The sequence below is a fragment of the Pantherophis guttatus genome, chromosome 11 (assembly GCF_059756535.1).
Source record: "Pantherophis guttatus breed Tessera chromosome 11, ASM5975653v1, whole genome shotgun sequence".
Classification (NCBI taxonomy): domain Eukaryota; kingdom Metazoa; phylum Chordata; class Lepidosauria; order Squamata; family Colubridae; genus Pantherophis; species Pantherophis guttatus.
Window position 1 is genome coordinate 7,496,716 of NC_142073.1, and position 26,397 is coordinate 7,523,112.

At 41.9% G+C, this 26,397-nt stretch overlaps 2 protein-coding genes across 5 annotated transcripts in view; one reads left to right on the plus strand and one right to left on the minus strand.

Annotated features, from left to right (window-relative positions):
• The window catches only part of PHKB (phosphorylase kinase regulatory subunit beta), a 117,334-nt gene extending 109,691 nt beyond the window's left edge, over positions 1–7,643 (minus strand). For 2 of the 4 annotated variants that reach the window (XM_034426455.3, XM_087877294.1), the window contains exons 1-2: positions 7,486–7,643; positions 1,941–2,039 (exon numbers count right to left, since the gene is read on the minus strand). In XM_034426455.3, the coding sequence (XP_034282346.2) occupies positions 1,941–1,995 (55 nt within the window). In that variant the 5' untranslated portion in view covers positions 1,996–2,039; positions 7,486–7,643. The remainder of the gene's footprint in view (positions 1–1,940; positions 2,040–7,485) is intronic. The other 2 variants (XM_034426453.3, XM_034426454.3) reach the window with 2 other exon arrangements.
• Positions 7,644–7,647: 4 nt separating this feature from the next.
• Positions 7,648–26,397, plus strand: part of ITFG1 (integrin alpha FG-GAP repeat containing 1) — a 97,684-nt gene continuing 78,934 nt past the window's right edge. The window contains exons 1-6 of the mRNA XM_034426452.3: positions 7,648–8,072; positions 12,663–12,735; positions 13,937–14,076; positions 14,705–14,762; positions 15,341–15,415; positions 21,432–21,526. Of these exons, the coding sequence (XP_034282343.2) occupies positions 7,844–8,072; positions 12,663–12,735; positions 13,937–14,076; positions 14,705–14,762; positions 15,341–15,415; positions 21,432–21,526 (670 nt within the window). The 5' untranslated portion in view covers positions 7,648–7,843. The remainder of the gene's footprint in view (positions 8,073–12,662; positions 12,736–13,936; positions 14,077–14,704; positions 14,763–15,340; positions 15,416–21,431; positions 21,527–26,397) is intronic.

The following is a 26,397-nucleotide window of genomic DNA, read 5'->3' on the forward strand; positions in this document are numbered from 1 at the left end:
ACCAAGGCTCTTTAAAAGGACTTTAAAACTCCTATCACCACCTTTGTAAATCAGCATGTGTAAAATATACAGTAAACTGTTATTCTGGAATAGGCTGCTGTGATATGATCCCAATTCAAATTACAGTCCCCGGGAAGGGGGAAGAGGTAGTGTGCACGCATGTTGTGACAGCGGAGGAAGCAAATGTATAACAACTACTACAACTAGGAGACATGACACTTGGTGACCTGATGACCTGCCATACTGGCAGAGACGTCCCAGCGGCTTCGTGAGGTCATAGAGCAGGCGCTCCTTCTAACTCGAGACACGACCTCAAATCAACCACCCACGAACTGCCAAAGGTTCACTTCATTCATGGATCAAAAAAAGAGAGAGAGAGAGAAATACCAAAGAAAAATGTGCAGAGTGAGAAGGAAAAGCTATAATTTTTATTCGGGGCATATTTTAAGCAGGTCTCAAGGGACACAAGCAGAAAGCCAGAAACTACACAACTCCAAAAAAAAAAAAAAAGGCATTCAGAAAAGGACAGCTGAAGCAATAAAAAAAAACCTTATAATTTAGAAATCTAACTCCTGCATGTTAATTGTTTTACTGGAAAGGAGGCAGCGGTTGCTGCAAAAATTGGAGGAAAACAAAACCTCCACAAATCGGAGGTTGGATTTTCGTGTTGAGTTTAGGAAGGACTAGGGGTGACATGAGAGCAGTTTACCAATATTTGAGGCGCTGCCACAAAGAAGAGGGGAGGTCATCCTATTCTCCGAAGCACCTGAAGGCACGACAAGAAGTAATGGATGGATGGAAACTAATCAAGGAGAGAACCAAGAACTAAGGAGAAATTTCCTGGCAGTGAGAACAATTAATCAGTAGAACTCCAGAAGTTGTGGCTGCTCCCACACTGGACGTTTTTAAGATCCTTTGCTTCTGTGTTATTCTGCTACCCAAACAAGCCAGGGCTTATTAGCCTGCAGTAGAGGTAAGTCCTTGACTTACAATGATTCATTTAGCGACCGTTCGACCCTGAAAAAAAGTCACCGGTAGCCAGTACTCGCATTTACAACCGTTGCAGCATCCCCACAGTCACGTGATCAAAATTTGGGTAACCGGCGTGTATTTACAATGCTGGGGTCACGTGGTCGCCATTTGTGACATTCTCAGCTGGCTTCCGACAAGCAAAGACAATACGGGTAGTCCTCGACTTACAACAGTTGACTCAGTGATCGTTCGAAGTTACAACGGCACCGGGGGAAAAAAAAGTGACTTCTGGCCCGTTTTTCACACTGATGAGCCTGTTTCACATTTGTGACCATGGCAGCCTTCCCCACAAGGTCACGCCATTTACATTTGGATGCTTGGCAGCTGACTCACATTTATGACGACTGCAAAGTCCCGAGGTCATGTGATTCCCCTTCTGACAAGCGAGGTCAACGAGGAAGCCAGGTTCACTTAACAACCGTGTTACTAATTTCAGAACTCGAGGTGATTCACTTTACAACCGCGGCAAGCGAGGTCGTAAAATGGAGGCCAAACTCACTTAACAAATGTCTCACTTCACAAAGGAAACCTCGGTCTCAATTGTGGCCATAAGTCGAGGACTGCCTGCCCTATGAAAGAATGGCACCAGCATGGTTGTGACCAAGTGTCATATAGCTTCAAAACTATCAATTGCAGGAGACAATAACAGCCCTTTTTAAGCTGACACTTCACATCAATAAGCAGCCATCAAACAGAGCAGGGGTGGGCAACTGTGGCCCTTTTACAACCGGTGGACTTCAACTCCCAGATTTCCTGAGCTGTCTCAGGAATTCTGGGAGTTGAAGTCCACCGGTTGTCAAAGGCCCACAGTTGCCCACCCCTGAAATAGAGCATCTGTTTGTGTTAATGTACCCACATCACCCCAAAACACAACATAAAGAGACTTGTTAAAGAGTCAACATACTTACCCGACCACAAGAACTCACGAGACGTGGTGCCTCTGTCAGTATTTGAAGTGGCCATTTCAAGCTCTTGCAGCTAATCACAAACGTTGCCAGGCTAAACTACTGCAATTTTTTGAAAACGTTTAGTGAGGGTTAGAAGCAATCAGGTTTCAAATTAAGCAAAAAGCAGTGTTAGCGAAGTTATTCACATCATGCCGTAGTAGACAATAAGGAGGATAATTAGATTAACAGGCTTTTCTTGTGTACTGCGTGAGTTTATTTTCCCAATTTTTTTTAAATCACTGGCTGAAGCACCATTGATTACAGCAGAGGTCTTCAAACTCGGCAGCTTGAAGACTTGTGGACTTCAACTCCCAGAATCCTCTAGCCAGCTATGCTGGCTGGGGAATTCTGGGAGTTGAAGTCCCCAAGTCTTCAAGCTGCCAAATTTGAAGAGCTCTGGATTACAGTGACAGTATGCCCAATTGTTGGGTTTACAGCAATAATATTATTCAACTCATTACTTTTTTAATTACGTCAGACAATATTGAGCGTCTACAATAACGAAAGAAGGAATCCTCCGTTCCAATCAAATAATTGTCATGTCCAAATCAAAACCTTTTGCTCTTGGGTTAATGGAACGTGTATATTATTCGTTAACCCAAAGAGTACACTCGGATATTGTACGTTCCTCAACGTAATCTTATTCTATGTGACTCTTAAGCTTCCCGTTAAAAGAGTCCATAAATAAGTTTTAGATTTGTTCAGTGGATATATTTCTATTTGCTCAAACCCCACCCCCTGATTGAACTGGTCTTAAGACCTATAATTATGGATGTAGCCTTGAAAAGCTCTGCCGTCATTTCTAAGAGAGACATCAATTACTTCTAACCCACTCCTGAGTTAATTAATGGTATCAATTATGCTCCATTTGGTTTTATGCTGTAGATATATGAATTAAAGAATTCTTCGAATGGGAGGGGGAGGAGCTCTGCAAATACATGACAAAATGCCTTGTGGTTATTTGATTCCTATCACACGTCAGTTCGGGCGGCTCTTTTTCATAACTTTCCCCACAACGCTGTGAGGTAGGTTGAGCTGAGAGAGGGAGGGACTGGCCCTAAGCACCCCAAAACAGCTCGTTGTGTTAAGGCAGGACTAGAATCTGGGTCTCCCTAGACTTACAGGTAGTCCTTGACTTACAACCATTGGTTTAGTGCGGTGGTGAAATCCAATTTTTTTTTACTACCGGTTCTGTGGGGGGGTGGCTTGGTGGGCATGGTGTGGCTTGGTGGGCGTGGCAGGGGAAGGGTACTGCAAAATCTCCATTCCCACCTCACTCCTGGGGGAAGGATATTGCAAAATATCCATTCCCACCCCACTCTGGGGCCAGCCAGAGGTGGTATTTGCCCGTTCTCCAAACTACTCAAAATTTCCACTACCAGTTCTCCGAACTGCTCAAAATTTCCGCTACCGGTTCTCCAGAACCTGTCAGAACCTGCTGGATTTCACCCCTGGTTTAGTGACTGTTCAAAGTTACAACGGCACTGAAAATAGTGACTTATGCGGTTTTCACACCTATGATTGCTGTAGCATTCTTATGGTCACCTGATCAAAATTTGGAAGCTGGGCAGCTGGATAAGTACATAAGATGTACTTATGACGGTTGCAGTGTCCCGGGGTCATGTGATCACTTTTTGCGACCTTGTGACAAGCAAAGTCAAGGAGGCCAGATTCCCTTAACAACCGTTTGGCTAACTTAACATGAGCATTTAACAACTGTGCCAAAAAGCTTGCAAAATGGGGCAAGATTCACTTAAGAACTGCCTTGCTTAGTGACAGAAATTTGGCCTACGTTATGGTCGTAAATTGAGGACTACCCATAGTCTGTTACACCATAGTTATATAGGAGGATTTGAAAGTTCTGTTATAGTGAAATTTGTAAGGTATTATTCTTCATATCAAATTATGCATGCAGTCAAATTACCCAGTCTTTATCAGGTTACTGTATAGTATTTAAACAGCAATGATTTAACATTTGACATTAGTTACATATCATGAGCATAACAATCTTGTTGCTAATTGTGGCATGCCTAAACTAACTCATAGACATAGCATTTGTAACAGCAGTGTGTTTCTATTCCATTGTGCTTGCTTCTGCACAACTCAGAAGTTTATATAGTTTTATCTTAGCAAAACGAGAACATTTATTAAAATCTATCCTGTGTTACACCTAATAAGTGATAATTGGAATCTCCAACGAGGAGCATACCAAAGTTAAAGATATATATCATATGAAAAGTATTTATTTGCAACTATATTTTCTTATTCAAGGCAGTTGGTAGAAACTCAGAATTTGAAGGGAAAAAAATCCATGGCTCAAATACAAAAATAGAAAAGAAAGTGGTAGTTTTGGCTTCATTGCAATCTTTAATCTTCCTTTAATACTCATTCTTACTATTTACAGAAATCCATGTATAGCTTATTCCAGAGGTCTTCAAACTTGGCAGCTTTAAGACTTGTGGACTTCAACTCCCAGAATTCTCCAGCCAGCAGGGAAATCTAACTATTGTTCAAGAGTATTCTTTCCTTGCAATTTAAGAGTACTAGTTTATCTTATGTCAGAGTGTGTATAGAAGGCTACTTTAATTTATAATGTGTTAACAGGCCTTTATTTTGTGTATGATCTGAAAATCCAGTGCAAGCAATGGTTTATTGACCAAAGTTGACTGCAGGAAACATAAGAGATACGTAGTAATCATCAGAACAGCAAACCAAATATTTTTCCCTCCTCTAAGTAGATTTAAACTACGAATTTGAAACATAATTTCATTGTTTTCCTATATGGAAAGATACATCCACAGAAGTAAAGGTAAAATGTAGCTGAAAATAGGAAGGAGATCATTATAAGTGACTGGAGCCAAAGCATGCTGTGGATAGACTTTCTCTGGAGACTTTTTTATTAGTGATTTTTTTATACTGAAAGGGCTGCAAGAAATGTAAACAAGCAATAGCAGAATTTGCATTTCGGGGACAGCCAGAGCTCTGCAGCCACCTTTGCAAGTCACTTGTGAAGCTGCCAAATGCCTCAAGCAAAAGACAAAAATAGTTTACAAGTCAAGGAAGGGAAGACTTATTGACTGACGGGGGCCAAGGAAGGTAAAATTGTATGGAAGAGAGTACATTTTGTGAAGAGATAGAGAAAAATCAATGAGAGAGAGAGAGAGACAAATATTGGGTGATCAAATCACAGAATCAGAGAAAACTCTTGGAAAATAGAGTAGGAAAACGAACATAAAAAGTATGAACATAAAAAGTATGGAACATAAAAAGTATGAAAAACAGAAGACAAGGACAAAAACAGGGGGAAGCAAAGACTGCTCTAATTTTTTCCCACTTTGGTTTTGCTTTAAAAATCTCCAACTGTCTCCGATAGCAAAGTATCAGAAACATCAGACAATCCCATCAAGAGAGAAAGATGGAAACTCGATGAGTTATGATCAGAAAAATGTAGCACTTGCAAAAGACAGATGTTTGACTTCTGTGTCTTATGTTGACTACAATATATATAATACATATAAAGACCTTCCAAAATGTTCTGTAAACCTAGGATTTAATCCCAATCTTGGTGACCCGACCAAGCAAAATTACTGAATTCCATCGTGTTTAGGACCACACTGAAATGCCTTGAGAAGACAGCATTTTAATCCAGGTTAGGGAAGTTCTGCTTTCAAACCAATCATCTAAAGCAGAAAGCTCAGGTTTCCTCACTAGGATTTTTAGCCACGTAGGCAAAACAAGAGGAAACTTTAGAAACACCTAGCATTTTTTCCGAATCGCTTGTTCTTATGTTTACAATACCTGCATCATACTTATCTATACAGAAGCCCTAAGAGAATTTTAGATGTTTGTAAGGGCAAGATTGCAGATCTTGTGTGTATATATACATATATTTAGCTGATGAGAGCTAAATAACTTGAAATAGATCTGTACTAGTCTCCCTTTATTTCTTTATCAGCGAAATATAAATTATATATATATATATATATATATATGAAAATAAGACCCTGTCTTATATTTTTTTGAACCCCAAAATAAGCACTTGGCCTTATTTTCAGGGAGGTCTTATTATTTTGGGGCACGTGGAGCAAGACGGGGCTCCTCTTGCCATCTTACCTGATTTCCATTTTTGTCTCCCTAACCCTAACCAGAGGAAATGGCATGGATCTGCTGTGCATGCATTTAAATATTTTTGGGGAGAGCTTATTTCCAGGGGAGGGCTTATTTTAGCCCATGTGCTCAAAAGCTAGATTGGGTTTATTATTGGGGATGTCTTATTTTCGGGGAAACAATATATATTATATATATATATAAATATATCCCATTAACTGATGGCCGCACCAAAGGGTCAGCAAAGCCCCCTCCCAAAACTAATTCCTATTTCTTCATTCCTATTGTTTAAATTTACTATAGCTGCCCAACTATAAAAAAAATATTTTGCCAGCCAGTTAGGAAATCTATCTTGAGTTCCACAGGGCAAAGTCTTAATTTTTTTCCCTCTTTTCAGAGGGGGGTGGGGAACAGGAAACAAAGGGAATCTGGCCCAAAGTGAGCCCCTTCCAACCCAGGAAGGGAGAATGCAAGGCTTGGAAAAGATCCCCTAAAACGATCAAGGGCAGGGGGTCTCCAATCTGGGCAACTTTAAACCTGGAGGACTTCAACTCCCAGAATTCCTCAGCAAAGATGGCTGAGGAATTCTGGGAGCTGAAGTCCTCTAGGCTTAAAGTTGCCCAGGTTGGAGACCCCTGATCAAGGGGACCAGGCAAAAGTTTCTGGGTAAGACTTTAATTTGTTTTTTAATTTGTTTTTTAAATTTTGATTTATATGCCGCCCTTCTCCGGAGACTCAGGGCGGCTTACAATGCGCTAAGCAATAGCCTTCATTCTTTTGTATATTTATACAAAGTCAGATTATTGCCCCCACAAACTGGGTCCTCAATTTACCTACCTTAGAAAGGATGGAAGGCTGAGTCAACCTTGAGCCTTGGCGAGATTCGAACCTGCAGTAATTGCAGGCAGCTATTCTTAATAACAGGGTGCTTTAAACCACTGGACTACCAAGGCTCTTTTAATTTTAATTTATTTATTTATTTTACATTTTATAAAGGTCATTTTTTTTAAAAAAAAAAACTTTTCAACTGCAGTCTTTTGAACTGCAAGTCCTCCCTGTTGTGGCTGGTTGTTTCTGGGAGCAGCGAAGCGAGGATGGGAAGAAAAAAAAGAGAGAGAGAGAGAGAGAGAGAGAGAGAAGAGGGGCAGGCGCTCAGACTACAACTCCCAGAGTTCCCCGTTCAGGCTCTTCAGCTCTTTCAAGGCTGGATAAAGAGCGGAGGGGAGGGAGGAGCAAGTGTGGGGGGGGGTAAACCGGACTCGCGGGGCATCCTGGGAGTTGGAGTTCCAAACTCTGCCCGCTGCACAAGCGACCAAAGGGGAAGGCGAGCGAGACAAGGGGGAGAAGACAACGCGGAGGTGGGGGAAGACAGGTGAGGGGGGGGGAAGAGAAGTCAGACCTGAACGCTTGGAGCGGGCCCTCAGCTCCACCATTTTCCAGCTCACATCAGCCAGAGAAGACGCCATGGCGGCGGCGGGAGGAGGAGGAGGACGAGCGACCCGCTCAAAACTCCGCCCTGGGCTGAAAAGCCAGAGGCTTAATCCCCGCCCCCTTGTCAAGTAAACCCAACGACGGTTGCTAGGCTCCGCCGTAAATACACACACACAGAGAGACATACGGTGTATATATATATATAAAAATACACACACATACAAATATATCCTCCTCCGCGCAGGCGCAATGCGTCGGTGCCGTAAAGCGAACCCGGAAACCGCGCGGCCCTGCCAAAAGAACCGGTTGGAGTTTAGCCTCCCGCTATGGGGGGACCCTGCCGCCCCGCCAGGGGTCCCGTCTTCGCTAGGCGTGGCCGGTCCTCGCTGCTATGGCCGCTGCTGCTGTTAATGACGGCCGGGGCGTTGCTGAAACCCGGCCGGGCCTTGCAGAACGTCACCTCGCAGCTTTTCGGAGCCGAGGCTTTCGGGACTCTGGCCGCCTTCGGGGACTTCAACTCCGACAAGCAGACCGACCTCTTCGTGCTGAGGAGAGGTGAGAGGCCGAGGCGAATGGGTCCACAACATGAACCCCAAATAATCATGAGGGGTTGTTTTAAGATGGCAAGTGTCATATAGCATAGAGCCTTGGTAGTACAGCGGTCTAAAGCACCCCTGTTGTTAAGACCAGCTGCCTGCAATTTCTGCTGGTTCGAATCTCGCCAAGGCTCAAGGTTGACTCAGCCTTCCATCCTTTCTAAGGTAGGTGAAATGAGGACCCAGTTTGTGGGGGCAATAAGCTGACTTTGTATACATATACAAAAAAAGGATGAAGGCTATTGCTTAACGCCTTGTAAGCTGCCCTGAGTCTCCGGAGAAGGTCGGCATATAAATCAAATTTTAAAAAAAAAGAAAAGAGAGAGAAAGAAGGAAGGAAGGAAGGAAAGAAAGAAAGAGAAGCTGACTTTGTATAAATATACAAAAGGATGAAGGCTATTGCTGAGCACATTGTAAGCCGCCCTGAGTCTCCGGAGAAGGGCGGCATATAAATCAAATTTAAAAAAAAAAGAAAAGAAAAGAAAGAGAAAGAAGGAAGGAAGAAAGAAAGAAAGAAAGAAAAAGAGAAAGAAAGAGAAGCTGACTTTGTATAAATATACAAAAGTATGAAGGCTATTGCTTAACGCCTTGTAAGCCACCCTGAGACTTCGGAGAAGGGCAGCATATAAAACAAATTTTTTTAAAAAACACATAAAATGATACTGACATCTTCCTGTAAAGTTTTTGTACATTCTTCCTAATGTTTTGGCCTCTTAAATGTGTTGGTATAGGAACATAGGCTAACAGTGATTCATAAACTGGTTTACCTGCACTGTTTTCCTTTTGTTGGTTAAGAAATGCATGCTGAAATGTGATTATTTTATTTTATTTTATTTTATTATTTTATTTTATTATTATTATTATTATTTTAATTTGATTTATATGCCGCCCTTCTCCGAAGACTCAGGGCGGCTTACAATGCGTTAAGCAATCGCCTTCATACTTTTGTATATTTTATACAAAGTCAGCTTATTGCCCCCACAAACTGGGTCCTCATTTCACCTACCTTAGAAAGGATGGAAGGCTGAGTCAACCTTGAGCCTGGCGGGATTCGATCTTACTTTAATTGCAGACAGCTGGTGTTAAGCAGCTTAATAACAGAGTGCCTTAAACCCTTGTACTACCAAGGCTCTTTTTATTTTATTTTATTTTATTATTTTATTTTATTTATTTTATTTTATTTTATTTTATTATTTTTATTTATTTTATTTTATTTTATTTTATTATTTCATTTCATTTCATTTCATTATTTTATTTCATTTCATTTCATTTCATTTCATTTCATTTCATTTCATTTCATTTCTATACCGCCCTTCTCCTGCGGGACTCCAGGAGAACAGGTGTACAGCCGAGATAAAAGGATTAGCAGACAAGGGACTCTAATGTCCTTATTGTTGACATCATGAGCCAAAATGTGTCATAAATGTTTCTCTTTGGCGTGTAAACAAAGCAGCTATCCTTCTGCCAAACAACTACTGACACAGTAGCAATTTCCTTCCTGTGCTAATGTGCTTACTCAATGAAAGGTCACAAAGTTACTTGTTTCATTTTGGCTTTCAGTGTGTCTGAAGGCAAGCAGTGTCTGTGTTTTTTTTTTTTACATGCACAATAAATTAAGGCATTTGTTAAACTCAGCATTGAGATTTCCTGGTACAAGGAGTGAAGCTTGAGAAATTGCCTTGTTGTTACTGGTGGAATGCTAAAGGGTTTTGTGGGTTGAACGTCAGATTGAAAAAGGAATCTTAAGGGTGCTAAAGTGATGAAAGAAATGTAGCTTTTTATTGGCACCTGGGTATTCCATACCTTTATGACAGTGGTGAAATCCAAATTTTTTTACTACTGGTTCTGTGGGCATAGTATGGCTTGGTGGCGTGGCAGGGGAAGGACATTGCAAAATCTCCATTCCCTCCCCACTCCAGGGGAAGAATACTGCAAAATCCCCATTCCCTCCCCACTCCTGGAGGAAGGATATTGCAAAATCCCCATTCCCTCCCCACTCCAGGGGAAGAATACTGCAAAATCCCCATTCCCTCCCCACTCCTGGGGGAAGGATATTGCAAAAATCTCCATTCCCACCCCACTCTGGGACCAGCCAAAGGTGACATTTGCCGGTTCTCCAAACGACTCAAAATTTCCGCTACCGGTTCTCCAGAACCTGTTGGATTTCATCCCTGCTTTATGAGGAAATAGGTAGGATGATATGCTACACTGGAGGATTTTTCTACAGCAGGGGTGTCAAATTCGATTTCATTGAGGGCTGCATCAGCGTTGTGTTTGACCTTTGGGGGGGCCAGGGTGTGTGGCCAGGGGGCATGGCCAACTTGACGTCACTTGTGTTGGGGGCGCCTGTGGTGGCCTGAGTGCTATGCCAGCGAAAACGGGCTTCCGAGCTCCATTTTTGGCTGTGACAGCCTCCTGCAACCCTCTGCCAGTGAAAACGGAACTTGGGAGGGCTGATAGCAATGATTTTTTTTTTAAAGGGAGAATTTAAAAGAATTTAGGGCTTCCTGTGTAGAGTAGTAACTAATAAACGTTCCTGAAGTTGCAGTGTGAACTTTAGAGTTTACCAATTACAGAATAATAGAGTTGGAAGGGACCTTGGAAGTCTTCTAGTCCAGCCCCCTGAAAGTGTTCTAGCATTTCCATATGAAATAAAGTTAAAACATCAGAGATACTAAGTAGTCTTAGCTTGATCATTATGATCCATGTATGCATTACAGATCATTCAGGGTAAAAAAGATGACAGAGATTGACAAGCTCTGTTGCAAAGGCAACAAGTGATAAAGTACTTTTTAAGTCCAGAACCTCCAGATACCATCCAGAAGTGGCCGGGCCCCTTTCCTAATTCCCTAAACCAGGGGTTTGCAACCTTAAACACTCAACGAGCCATTTGGATCTGTTTCCCACAGAAAAGAAAACACTGGGAGCCACAAAACCCTTCCCGTGCTTGACTGTTTCTTGAGCAGCCACAAAACAAGCTGAATTAAACGTTCTGTTTTCTTCTGAAACTTTTCTTCGATTTATCCATGGTTGGCCTACCAGGGGTTGAAAAGCTCAATAAATCGCGTGCCGGCGGGTGTCGCACATTGGCGGTTGTGACACATATTTTGAGTGACAGAGCCGCAGCAGAGGGGTAAAAGAGCCACATACGGCTCCGGAGCCACAGGTTGCTGACCCCTGCCCTAAATTATAAGAAGAAGGAAGTTTGGCTGAGTTGCTTGTTTCTCTTATAGGCAATCTCAATAAAACAATGGGTCCTCCATCACTGGAGGCTTTCAAGAAGGGACTGGACATCCACTTGTCAGAAATGGCATAGGGCCGTGATGGCGAACCTGTGGCACACGTGCAGAGGTGGCACGCAGAGCCCTCTCCGTGGGCATGCACGCAGTCACCAGCTGTTCTTCTGGTTTCCGACACGCACATGTGCACCGGCCAGCTGGTCTTCACGGGCACCAGAGTGCCGGAAAATGTCCTGAAAACATCCCAAAAAACGTCCCAAAAACAGCCCCCAAAACAGTCTGAAAACGGTCTGAAAATGGCCCAAAAAACAGCCAAAACCTAGGCATGCACCAAAGACCACACAGCTGGTCTTTGGGTTTCTGGCGCTCCGGTACTCTGGCGCGCGCCAATGCACGCACATCCACGTGTGTTCTGGTTTGGGCACTTGGTGCCGAAAAGGTTCTCCATCACTGGCATAGGGTCTCCTGCTTGAGCAGTAGGTTGGACTAGATGACCTACAAGGTCCCTTCCGATTCCATTATTCTGTATTCTGTCATTTTAGCCTTCCTGTGGAGTTGAGTTTTTGGTCAGGTGTACTTAGTGGGGCTGACCCAGTGGTGAAATCTAAAATTTGTTACTACCGGTTCTGTGGGTGTGGCTTGGTGGTGGTGGGGGTAATGTGATGGTGGGCGTGGCCTTTTTTTTTTTTTTTACTTTTAAAACCATTTTTTCTCCAACCTCTTCGAAGAGGTTGTAAAAAAAATGCTTTCAAAAGGCTCTGACGATCCCAGCTGAGTTGCCTGATCGGCAGAGGCTTTTTTTCTTTTAAATGCCTCTGACGATCAGGCAACTCAGCTTGGATCGTCAGAGGCATTTAAAAGAAAAAAAGGGTTTTTTTTCTTTTAAAAGCCTTCGATGATCCAGCTGAGCCGCACAATCATCAGAGGCTTTTTTTTTTACTTTTAAAAGTATTTTTTCGGCCGAAGAGGTTGTAGAAAAATGCTTTTAAAAGTAAAAAAAAGCCTCTGATGATTGTGTGGCTCAGCTGGGCATGGGGGTGGGGGACAGGGATTTTTGCTACTGGTTATTCGAATCACCCGCCTCCATCGCTACTGGATTGGGCGATCCGGTCCAAACCGGAAGCATTTCACCCCTGGGCTGACCCATATATGCCCCCAAAACCTGGGGGAAACACGGTATGTGCTTCTTATTTCCTTAGATCAGGAGGTAAAATGAGGTGGGTTGAAAAAGCAGTCACGAAGGCAGAAAGTTAAAAGATTGACATTGGTTGTTGCTGTTTAAAAGGATGTATTTCCTCCTCCCTTTACAGAGAGCGAATTAAATATCTTCCTTGCGGACCAAAATGAGCCCTACTTTAAGCCGAAAGTCAAATTACTATTAAGGTAAATGCAGAACTACCGGAATTGTTTCCAATAGATTTTTGTGTGCTGTTTATTCTATATATCAGGATGTTAAATGGATCTTGCTATAATACTCAGGTCTCAAAGATCTGTTTTGTAATCCTCGTATGGGGATTTTTCTGCAGCCTCAGAGATGATTACAGTAATAATTCATGATTTATCTAACTGGTAGTGATGTTTTACATTCATAATGAAGCACAGCACTACAGAATGTTAACTAAACCCCCTTTTTTTGAGGAGAATGTACCTTTCAATAATACCCTTGCCCGGGTATTTATTTATCCCAATCCTGCTTTTGAGGTGATTATCTGCATTAGCAGGCACCTCCCTTGACAACTTATCCTCTTTGCTTGAAGCTGAGGGCCTAGGGTGGTGTCTTTTTTTTTTTTTAGAACCAATCCCCCTTACCAGAGGGAGCCCTTTTGTGGAGTACTGTGAAGCGGTTACCTTGGCAACTCCACTATGCTGTACAGTAGAAGCCATTTTAAGGCACAACAGGCTGTATCTTAAAAGAACTTGAATCCAAAATATCACTGTCAAAAGTACTGTGATTTGACACTATAGATATAATTCATTCCTTTTCATTTCAGCAGTCCAGGTGTTCCAGAGTTATGCTGGAACACACACACACACACACACACACACACACACACACACCGAGGGGTGTTAGGGTTGTCTTACCTCCAGAGTATTTTTTTCCAGAGAGTAAGTCATCTGTACCAAGTTTGGTTGAAATTGCTCAAGGCATTCCAGAGTTATGCTGGAACATACACATACACATACACACACACACACACACACACAGAGAGAGAGAGAGAGAGCCATTTATATATATATATAGATTATTTTCAGCTTGTTCATTGTGCTTTCTGATGTGAAACAGTATACAAATGGGGCAGAGGGGATATGGCCATTTTTAGAAGGGCTAAGACAATGATAAAATTTAATCTTCAAAGATTGCTTTTGGAGGATGAAAATGTATATTCTCCGAACTAGTTTTGAAATGTGAAATCATTTAAGCCATCAGAGCTACAAAATTTATGAAGGCACAGTGCTGAAGATTATTTTGTCAAGATTTTACCCTGAACTAGAACAATTATACGCAAGGCAGCATATCTAAGTGGCATTTCTTTCGATAGATGTAGTATATTCGGCACTTAAACTTTTGTTCCCTTAATTTTAGGGATGTTGTGATAACCAGTGTAGTTCCTGGTGATTACGACGGTGATTCACAAATGGATGTCCTTTTGACGACTCGTCCACGAGAACAGCCCAATGCTGACCTATCCGTCTGGATTTTCTGGGGAAATAATCAAACTTTAGGTAGGCTATATTGCAGGGATGATGTCCAGAAAATATTCATTGAGTTCTTCTACAAAGCAACTATAAATATCCCTATTCTTAGGTGAATGTACTTAAATTCAGTTTACACATAAAAGTTTAGTCCTTGAGTGATCGGTCCTTGATGCTCTCTGAGCTAGCTTGTTTGCTTGCAAACGTTTCATTACCCAACTAAGTAACATCATCAGGGCTAAGTCAATGTTTAGTCCTTGACTCTCCCTGGGCACAAAAGCCTATTTAATAGTGGAAGGCCATATTGTAGCCATAAAACGTGTACTATACCTTCATTTTGATTTATCAAAAGCATAAACACTTCACCACAGTAAAGCATATTGGTTCTTATAGTCTGGCCAGTTAATTACTTTAAATATTATTACTATAAATAGACAGATCTATCTTCAGTTCCTTAAATTTCTTCATCTCCCCCCCCCCCCCCGATGGATAGCTCCATACTCTTTAGGAATAGGAATAGGATTAATTTCAAACTGTACTAGATACAAAGAATCCTAAGAAATAAAACAAAGACCCAATTGAATGTATATAATGTTACATGTGAAACATGTAACAAATGTGACCCTTTTTTTTTCTTTTTGTTTTTTTCCCTCCCCAGATATAAATCGTAAATTTGTAGCAAATAAGACATTTTCTGATGAACCATTAATCATGGAGTAAGTATATGCTCATTGTGAGATTTTTTTAAAGAGTGAAATTATAGGTTGAAAATTATAGGTTGAAAAGGGATGTGGTGGCTCAGTGGCTAAGGTGCTGAGCTTGTCAATCAAAAGGTCGGCAGTTCGAATCCATAGTACCGCGTAACGGGGGTGATCTCCGTTACTTGTCCCAGCTTCTGCCAACCTAGCAGTTCGAAAGCAGGTAAAAAATGCAAGTAGAAAAACAGGGACCACCTTTGGTGGGAAGGGAACAGCGTTCCGTGCGCCTTTGGCGTTGAGTCATGCCGGCCACATGACCACGGAGACGTCTTTGGACAGCGCTGGCTCTTCCGTTTGAAACAGAGATGAGCACCGCCCCCTAGAGTCGGGAACGACTAGCATATACATGCGAGGAGAACCTTTACTTTTATCTTTAAGTATATGCCTATTGTGAGATTTTTTTAAAGAGTGAAATTATAGATTGATACCATTTATATCTGATTTTATTTTAAAAAATAAAAGCGATTGGGTAAAATTGGTTGTGTAACTTGAATATCCCACTTTTTGTTCTTATTGTTTTGCTGTTGCTGCTGAAGTTTCAATGGTGATTTAATTCCTGACATCTTTGGAGTTACCAGTGAATCAAAAAGGCCAGAAATACTAATTGGCAGGTAAGCTAATTTCTTCATTATTGTTGTATCCGAAGAGTTTGCTGCAAGTCCTTGACTTACAACTGTTTGTTTAGTGGCCATTCGGAGTTACAAATGGCACTGAAAAAAGTGACTTATGACCGTTTTTTACACTTACAACTGTTGCAGCATCCCCACGGTCACATGATCAAAATTCAGACCTTTGGCAACTGGCTCATATTTATGACGGTTGAAGGGTCCCGGGGTCACGCAAAAGGATCCCTTTTTGCAACCTTCTGTCAAGCAAAGTCAATGGGGAAGCCAGATTTCACTTAAAATGGTCAAAGCTCACTTAACAACTGTCTTGCCGAGCAACAGAAATTTTGGGTTCAAATTATAGTTGTATCTTGAGGAATACCAGTACAATATTTCTGTAACACCTCTCACTGTGAGTTGTGTATTTTTACGGAACCGAACTTTGGCTATATACATTAGTAGTGTACCATACCTTTAAAAAAATGAATTGTTGCAAGGCAGTTGTTAGCTATGGTTCATTTTACGCATAGTCCTCGATTTAAAACCACATTTGGGACTACAAATTCTGTTGCTAAGCAAAGCAGTTAATAAATAAGTCATATCCCTTTTGCCATCTGGTCATCAGATTAGATTAGATTTACAGAGTTGGAAGGGACCTTGTAGGTCATCTAGTCCAACCCTCTGCCCAAGTAGGAAAACCTACACCACTTCTGACAACTGGCAGTCCCCCCCAGGACTTTTTAACCATCGTAAATAGACGCTGGTTGCCAAGCCCCCAAACTTTGATCATGTGACCATGGGAATGCTGCAGTGGTCGTAAGTGGTTATAAGTCACTTCTTTCAGTGCCCGTTGTGACTTTGAACAAACCGCTGTAGGTCAAGGACTCCCTGTTTCTTTGAAGATTTCATTCTTTCTTAACCTGTAACGAAAGGAGGGGAAGAAAGCCTCTTGATACTACATTTGCTAGTCACAGTTGCATTAAAAAAAAATCACTTGAGCAAAAAACAAAAAAAAACCCTGTTTCTCGGTTAATTTTAAATCGGCTAAATGTTTTTAAAATTACTAACTGCGCAGCTTTCTCAGTATTAGAAATGTGGAGGGATGCAAATGTGGAGGGAGGAAACCGTGTATCATGTCCTTTTTTTTTATGCACGCGTGCAGTTAATTTATTTATACCCACCCAGAGAACTGCCATCTTCAGCCAAGGGGTTGCACTTTTACAGATAATCAATACGAGAGCTCACCAACCTCAAAAGTAAAATGGTTTATTGTGAAGTGTTTTGCACTCCCCCCCCACCCCCCGTGGGGTTTTTTAGCAGTTCTGTCAAGACAAGCACATCATCACACTTAGAGAAGTCAATCAGATTATTCTCCTGTTTCCATAGAAACAGCCCAGCAATTTTCTAACTTGTGTCCCGTCCCATTCCTTCCCCCCAGGCACCTAACTCTTTTAATTAAGCAACATGTTTGGTATCCTTAACTTTCGTTAAATAGAAAAAAAGGGGGGGAAAGATTCACTCATTTAGGTAAACGAGGAAGTAAATTAAGACTGACTGGTATTTGGAAGACACAAATTCTGATAGTTGGTATGTAGGAGTCTGCAGTCTGCATATGTGCAGGAATTTTCCTATCTTGGATGGCAAACCTCAGATAAGGAAGGTTACTTGCACAGGCGCCAGGAAATGGCATTAGAAGATAAGACCCTAACTCTGTAAATAAGAGGAACAGGAGGAGAGGAAGTGGGATGTGTGTTAGATTTTAATTATAGCTAAATATTATAAGTGCTTAAGCAAAGCAGTAATGATTAACCTATGATTTAAGTTACCTGGAAGATTCTGTGAGCCAATGATATGCTGCCAAATACGCTGTAACTTGAAAGTAACAAACTATATAATGTCACTATGTAAGGCAATAAAGTTACCATATATTTCCTCAACCTCTCTGTGTGTGGTCATTTACAACATCGGTATAGGTTGGATTTTGTCCCACAAATCTGTTTTGTGGCATTTTCTTTGACAGGAAAAATGAGTAGCGTAAAAAGCAGCGGTTTTGTTTTAGAAATCACGTTGTGTGGTGTAAGTATGGTTGGGCCTACTTTTCAGAGGGGGGTGGTATCAGTGGACCATTAAGGTAATTTTCTGTCTTACCGAAATCACTCCATAAAATCTGTGACTTTACAGAACAAAGCCTGCAAATTGCTCTGGGGTTATACCACAGCAATTACAACCTTGCATGAATTTTTGTTAGAAGATTTTAGCACCGTTTGGAACCGTTAAGAAAAAACAAAAAACACCTCCCTATTCTTAGTTCTCTTCCTAACAAATGAAATACGTTTTAACAGTCATGCACGTGGTGAGACAAAATCCAATTTCCCTTAAGGTGTTGAGCCACAAACTACCTGGCTGGTATATTTTGCAAAACAGCTAGCAATACTGTGAAGTATCTGTATTTCTTTTTTTTCTTCTTCTTCTTCTTCTTCTTTTTTCCCCGCGATGGAACAAAATGTGCGAGCAAAACATTTTTAATCGCCTGAGCCGATGGCACTAGCTTTTCTCTAAATTTAAATCAACTTTCAAATAGCTCAGGTACAGAAATCAAATTCCATTGATGTCTTAATCAACAGAGGAGACTTAGTTGAAAAGCGAGACTCAAGGGAATAAGCATCTTAAGCCAAATCTTCTTAAAGAATACTTAATCATTGAATGAACTGGTCAGAGGTTTAGCCAGCATAGCAATTTCAATTAAATGTATTTTAATCATCAGCTTAAAAAGAAAAAGAAAAAAACTTTGAGGCAAATGACTTGGTTTATTCATAATTTTTCCCTTGTTTGTTATTGTAAGTTGTCTTACTAACACAATTTTAATTATTCTTTGAAGACTTTCATTGGGTCTCCTTGTATCTATATGCAGTTCATCCTATTTCCAGTTACCCCTTCAAAAGTAAATTATTACAGAGTTGTTTGCCAGTGGAATTCTCCGTACAGGTGGTTCTCAACTTACGACCACAATTGAGCCCAAAATTTCTGTTGCTAAGTGAAACATACGTTAAGTGAATTTTGTCCCATTTTACGACCTTTCTTGCCACCGTTAAGTGAATCGCTGCGGTTATTAAGCGAGTCACACGGTGGTTCAGTGAATCTGGTTTCCCGATTGACTTTGCTTCTCCGAAGGTCGCAAAGGGGAATCACGTCACCCCGGGACTCTGCAACTGTGCACTATGTCTGAATTTTGATCATGTGGCCATGGGGATGCTGCAACGGCCATAAGTGTGAAAAATGGTCATAAGTCCCTTTTTTCAGGGCCGTTGTAACTTCAAACAGTTACTCAATGAACAGTTGTATGTCAAGGACTGTGTCAGCGTTCCAGAAAACCCCCAACTCCAAGTAAAGACATGGAAGCAAACATCTTTCCATAGTTCTCTTTACTAGAATAGGCAAACTGGCACATCTGGGAAAACCCGAATCTGAAAAGCCCGGGTTTTCCTTCAGTAAGTCAAAGCTCCCAAAACCATCCTCTTTCCCCCCCAGTCGATCACATGCTCCAATCAACCTCCGTTCCATCTCAATCCAGCCCCCTGACCACTTCTTCTCCAGATGCTGGATCGCCCTGACCTTGACCGACAGGAAGGATGCTATTATGTCTACTAACAACCCCTCTCCTTAATCCCCCCTCCTACTTTCCCACACACGAGAAGGGGGCAGCATTGGCGCTTCCGGCCTAATATGGCTTCCAAAGCTGACAGAGTACCTGTACTAATTTTTTTAGAAGATGGGAAGATCTTTGAAAACATGCCAGCGAAGGGGCAAATTCGACATATGCAAAAACTGAACCGAAAGAAAAATTCTAACCCCCATTATTTGGCAATGGGTAAATTGATTCAAATTTGAAACCTTTCAAGCGCACGACGCCCTGCTTCTAACTTGAAACAGCTGTTCTAAGATTTCAGAAAGTGTTCTGAGCTCAAAATAGCATTGCAAAATCAAGAAATGTGCAATTGGATTATGTATCACAAGTGTCAGAGAGAAGGGCTCCAGCTACTTTGACCTTCTACTCCAAAGTTATACCTCTACCTCCCAGAAACTATTTAAGGCAGAATTGCCAGGGCAAGGTTATTGGTTGATGCACCAAAGGTTCATCCTATCCCAATCCAGAGAGAGTGCCATTAAAATTACTGAGAGCAAGTTTTGCCAAGCCCCCAAATGTGCTTCTCCGTGTAGCTCGATGACTGGAATTGAGAATCGCAAGGACGGAAGCCTGAATTGGATTCCTAATTTTTACGTTGCAATCCAATCCAGTTAAAAAAATAAACAAACCTATCGATTGAAATTGACGTTTAATCCAACCAGCCTGATTGCCTTGACAACTGATCGCCCAGAGTCGCTTGCCATGAGTGAGACGGACAGTCTCTCAATTAGATAAAATAAAATAAAAACAACAAGAGACGGCTTTTGTTCTTTACAGAAAACAGGCGTTCAAGGTAATTCGTGTTGTGGCTCGACGGTGGCCAGCGGAGCTGGCAGCAGAGTCGGACAGTGAGGAGGTTGGTGTTGTGGCTCTGACCCCTGAGCCCATCTTATCGGAGGAAGAAGGCTCCGAACATGAAGGAGAGGAGCCGGCCAGGCCTCCCTCTCCAGGCCCCTCCTCTCTGGCTATGCCTCAGGTGTCTGCCGAGGGAGAGGAGATTGGCCAGGAGCCAGGTGTCTCCGATGATAGCGATGACTGTGATACGTCGTTCCTGGATCCACGCCAACGAAGGCGAGATAAATGTTTGCAGCAGATGAGGAGGCGTGCCAGGGATTAAACTGAGTCACTGGACCACACCCCACAGGCTATATAAGAGAGTGTGGTGGCCATTTAGAATCTGTGACGGACAAAGCTAACTTCTGGCTAGTCGCTTTGTACAACGCCTAAATCTGCTGAAGGCTTCTGTTTGAACTGGACTGTTTTGGAAACTGTGTGTATTTGTTTGTGATTACCCAGTGGAGGAACACTCCCTTTTCTTGAAATAAAGCACTTGGCAGACGGTTATCGTATTGCTGCCAAGTTCCTGATAACGAACCCTGTGTGTGCCAAGTAATTCTTTAACCCCCGGCTGGCTGTTTGTGTATGTGGGGGGGGACGGGGACAGAACAGTTGGGGAGGAATATGGGCCAGTCCTGGGGGAACTGGGGAAAGCTTGGACGAGGGCTCTGTGTTGGAGGCAGAGAGGGAGCTAGACAGCAGTGAGGCAGAGGAACAGCTGGAGCCTGTTCCCAGCGTGTGCATACACAGAGCTGCCAGAAGACAAGCACAACTAAGAAAGCAGGGTCGACTTGGGAGTAAAGCCACAATATATCATCTTCAAATGGTATTGATAGCAAATATTTTTGGCTCTCATGTAAAAGAAGATCAAAACTTTTTGTTTATTGTCATTTCTGTGGCAATTGGTGAACTATTTTAATCATGTCCTCTGGCCAGACAGACAATGTGTATTTCATTATTCTAATCAGAGTGAGGGACTAATGTTGCATTTTGTACAGCCAAATTTGGCTTAGCCTCTATGAGGGTACCTACTGAGGTTCTTTCTGGTACAGCACAATGCCAATCAAATAATTAGCATTCTGTTTGTTTTTTAATTAATAGCAAAAGAAAATGCAGTAAAGTCAGACTCCCAGATTTTAACCCAACTCATTTCATCTTAGTCGTACAAGCTAGTTCATTTTATAATGAATAGAATAGGATTCTTTATTGGCCAAGTGTGATTGGACACACAAGGAATCTGTCTTCGGTGCATATGCTCTCATTGTACATAAAAGAAAAGATACATTCATCAAGAATCATAAGGTACAACACTTAATGATAGTCATAGGGAAACAAGTCAATATAAATCTTAAGGATACCAGCAACAACAATATAATGCACAGTGTCTCTTACTTGCTTAATTTAAACTTTTTTAAAAAAAGCATTGGTCTTATAACTATGTATGTGAAGAACCTCACCAAATGCACATCAGCTGTTAATTTTCAAAATGTTACTTCTCAGGAATTTAACATGGCACCAAATGCCGGATGCAGAACATGCAATGTTGAAGCCTCATTCCCACGCATTCATCGATATGAATCAGGACTTCACAGCAGGTAAGTCTCCTTGAAACTTTTAAAAAGTTTTCCCCGTGATGTAGACGCAAAACGGCAGCGAATATTAATAGGAGGCACGCAAAACGTTTTTAGGGAGGAGTGCTTGCCAGCAAGGTCAAAACAATCTGTTACCAGTTCAGAATATTTTGCTCATCTTTGATCTTGAAAAAGTAAAAGAACCTCGGATCTGATTAGTGCTTGAATGGGAGATTGCTCAGAATTTATCAACACTGTAGGCTAGAAAGGGTTTTGTGTGGTGTTGTTTTTTAAATCTCAGAAGAAGGCAATGGCAAAAAAACCTCCTATATTGTCCTGCCTTAAAGTCATGGAAAGTTGAGCTCAATTCAAAGTAGACGTTCATCAGTCTTTATTAATGGTTCCTAAACACCACAACCTCAAGGCATATGGACTTCAAATCTCAGAATTTCACCGTCACCTGGGAGCTGAAGTCTACCTACCTGGACATGACTGCCCATAATGCAGTGTGCGCGCCTCACACATGCACATGCGACCCCCCCTCCCCCACCCCACCCTGCACATGCACACGGGTGGGATTCAAAAATTTTAGCAACCAGTTCTCTGCCCGGTTGCTGGGCAGGCATGGGCGTGGCCTAGTCGGCCTTTTGCACCATGATGGGGGAGCATTTTAGCCCCTCCCAGGTTCCGGAGGTTTTCCTTGAGCCTCTGGGAGGGCGAAAACAGCCTTTCCCAGGCTCCGGAGGCCGGAAATGGGCCCATTTCCAGACTTCCCAAACATCCAGGTGGCACGTTTTTTGCTCTCCCCAGCCTCCGGAGGTTTTCCTTAAGCTTCCAGGAGGGCGAAAACAGCCTCCCCTGGGCTCCAGAGGCTCTCCGGATGCCAGAAACACACCCGTTTCTGAATTTCCAGGACGCCTGTTTTTCACCCTCCCCAGGCTCCGTACGGGCCCTGCACTGAACTGGCATCCAAAATGGGCTGCATGGAGCCTTCTGGGAGCCTCCTGGGCCCAAAAATGGGTCATAGGGAGGCGCTGCACCACCACCACCCCTGTGCTCCCCTCTGCACATGCGCGCGTGACTCCTTCCCTCCCCGCATATGCGCACACAACCTCTGCGCATGCGCGCACGTCTCCCACATGCGCCCCGCCCCCTGCGCATCCCAAAAATCAGTTGGCCTGCAGGAGGCACACGCGCATGTGCAATGGAATTTGGGTTTCTCTCACATGGGCCTGGTTTAGGGGTTAATTTAATTCTTTGGCCTCCTGTTGCAGTTACATCGCGATTCTCTTGCCTCAAATAACATCGCCCCCCCCTTTTTTTTTTAAGCATCAACTTTCAAAACGGTGGGCAGAAACGATTTTACGCTTGTCATATCGATATCCTAAATTATAATTAAAAATGGACAGAATCTACCTTTTTTCCCCCCCCGATTTCCAATACCCCGAGTTGATCCAAACAGCGGAATTGTTAATAATTTTTTAACACCGCGCCAACGTTGTTGCATCGAAACAATACAACGTGTCAAGATTCATAACAACATCGTCAAAAGGGAATAAAAAATAAAATAAAAAAGGAGAGGCAGTTTGTTGATTCCAATTGACACGAGTATCTACGACTGCATGTTATTCCATTTAATTTCACTGCAGGCGTTAAATTCTGCATCTCCACTCAGGCACCTCTCTCTCTCTCTCTCTCTTTCTGAAGGCATTTTTAATCTCAAAAACATTGCCGGCTTTTGCACTTTGCTCCATGATATCGGGGATTTTTCTTTTGATTAGTGGAAAACGAAGGGAGATCACAGATCTCGTCCGATTGATCACAAGAGTTCTTGCATTATCCCCCTCTGTAGGCTCCTCGTGTCTTGTTGATTTCCCTTCACCTTTTCCCATCTTGGTGGTGATTATGATTATTAAGAGTGTGATTCTCCCAGGTTCTTTCATCTTCCAGCTTTTAAAAAAAAAACCTGTCTTGGTTTTTATTTTGTTTTTTCTCCCCTCGCTTTTTTGTTCTGAGTCTGTTTGAATCTCTCCTTTGATTTAGTTTTGGCTGTCTTACCTCTCTTGTACATTTCACGTTTTTTAATCCTGATTTTTTTTTTTCTTCAGCGTGTAAAAAACACGCAACCCGGCTCGTCTACTCGGTGATATCACAAGCAATGAATCAATACGATTCTATTGATTATAATGGGTCAGATTATGGCAGAGAGATAAATACAATGACTGAAATGGCTTGGGGGGGTGAATAAGAAAAGTGGAATTAGAGGAAAGAAATTGTTTGAAAGATCAAAGGCAAATCTGGGAAGGGGGGAGCAAATGCCAGGTTGTCCTGCATAGAGAGAATGTTTTCTTTCTTTCTTTTGCAAATGGGCCCAAAATAATAAAAGCAGCTGAACTGTTTTTGATAGCGACATTATTAAAACAGATTTAAAGTATGTATGGAAAAAGGGAGGTGAGGGGAATCATTTTTACTCGCAACATTTTTATGCCAAGTTCCCGGAGGGGGGGGGAAGGTTTCCTTAATATATTTCAAACTGCTGTTTTACCACCCACTTTCCTGACTGGTATATTTACTTAGCTGAGATCTAAAGAGCTGTTTCTGTAGTCCTTCCAATCTGTTTTGGAATTGTATTGGTTATCTAATAAAAATTATTCATGTAATGTATTTTTGGGAATAAGAACATCTGTTGTTAAGAAAATGAACATGTTGAGACACTTAGAAGTAACTTTCTTCAATCTGAGCCTTATCTTTTTCTATGATACATCTATTCCCAATACAGTATATGGCCTAGATTTGGCAATACTGGACAATATTGGATCTAATATTTGTCTTAAAATATATTCCTGAAGCCATAGAATATTTTTTCTTTGTTTGACATTTCTATCATTTTTTGTAGTTCATTATCCTATGTTACCTCTTTTCCATTATCTGTCCATTTGCCCATCTGTCTGTCACCTATCAGCCAGCCAATATCGTATCTGTCTGTCTGTCACCTATCATCTATTATCCATCCATCATCCATCCTCTATCTATCTATCTATCTATCTATCTATCTATCTATCTATCTATCTATCATCTATCTATCTGTCACCTATCATTTATCTATCATCCATCCATCATCTGTCTCTCTCTCTCTGTCTATCTGTCTGTCACCTATCATTTATCTATCATCTATCCATCCATCATCTGTCTGTCTGTCTATCTGTCTGTCACCTATCATTTATATTTCATCCAGCCATCATCTGTCTGTCTGTGTCTGTCTGTCTGTCTGTCCGTCCATCCATCCATCCGTCCGTCCGTCCGTCCGTCCATCCATCCGTCTGTCTGTCTATCTATCTATCTAGCTATTTCCCCGTGTTTTTTGTCTAAGGCACTGTGTATACAGTAATGCTATTTAAGTTAGTTGAGAATCCCTTCAATGAACATTTCAAAATGAAATTGTTGTTAACAATATTGATAGCACAGGTATCTTAAGGGAGCCTTATCCCTTTAGAGTCATTTATCCATCCATCTGGTTTACATGCTGCTCTGATGAGAACCATCTCTGAGCGGCTTACAGGGTTTAATGCAGTAACAGGATTAAAACATAAATTCCATAAAGAAATACATCCAAGCCCTGAGGAACATTCAAATGCAAATGCTTCCCTTGCATGGGGAGGGGGGGGGCAGGAGAGGGATGGGGGGAGGCACAATTTCAATCCAACCCTGAAAGCTCCTTGAAAATATCAGATTTTTCTTCTGCTGTTGCTTCCTTCTCTTCCTTTTCCTTCTCCTTCTCCTCCTCCTTTTGCTTCATCCCTTCCTCCTTTTTCTTCATCTCTTCCTCCTCCTCCTCCTCCTCCTCCTCCTCCTTTCACTTCTTTCTCCTTCATCTTTTCATTCTCCTCTTCCTCCTCTTTCTCTTTTTCCTTCTCATTTCTTCCTCCTCCTCCTCCCCTTCTCTTCCTTTTCCTTCTCCTCCTCCTTTTGCTTCATCTCCTCCTCCTTTCTTTTCCTCCTCCTCCTCCTTTCACTTCTCTTTCTCCTTCATATTTTCATTCTCCTCTTCCTCCTCTTTCTCTTTTTTCTTCTCTTCTTCCTCCTCCTTCCCTTCTCTTCCTTTTCCTTTTCCTTCTCCTCCTTCTTTTCCTCTTCCTCTTCCTTTCACTTCTCTTTCTCCTCCTTCATCTTTTCCTTCTCCTCCTCCTCTTTCTCCTTTTTCCTTCCCATTTCTTCCTCCTCCCCTTCTCTTCCTTTTCCTTCTCCGTCTCCTCTTCCTTTTCCTTCATCTCTTCCTCCTCCTTATTTTCCTCCTCCTCCTTTTTTCACTTCTCTTTCTCCTCCTTCATCTTTTCATTCTCCTCCTCCTCCTCTTTTTCCTTCTCATTTCTTCCTCCTCCTCCTCCCCACCCCCCCCCCCCAAAAAAAAAGAATTGGAGCCAATCAGATCTCCAGGCAAATTCCACTTTTGCCTGAAGGAAAATATTGACTTGAGAAAGCCCATCCCAATAATCCATGCAAATAACACTCCCTAGTATGTACATGCTTATCATTATTGACACAGTTTTTCTTAAAAAAAGAAAAGAAAAAAAATGCCTTCAACTCTAATGCTTCTTCATCTTTGATTAATGTCAAGTAATATTGATCTAATCTGCCCCCCTTGGAGAGCATGGTTTACCTACTGTTTCCAGCCCAAGGAATTCAAATGTGTGGGTTTTGTTTTTTTTAACAAAAACAGATTTATAGGTATGTGTTGCTAAAGACATTCACCAAGGTGTTATATATGGATGTTGAGATTAAAAAAATGCCAATCTTTTCTTAATAATTGGGAGCTGCCACATATTCTTGAATATGATGTACTCACAGTTTAAACTAATAGACTTCTTCCCTCCATGAATCTGGTATTTTTGCTTCCA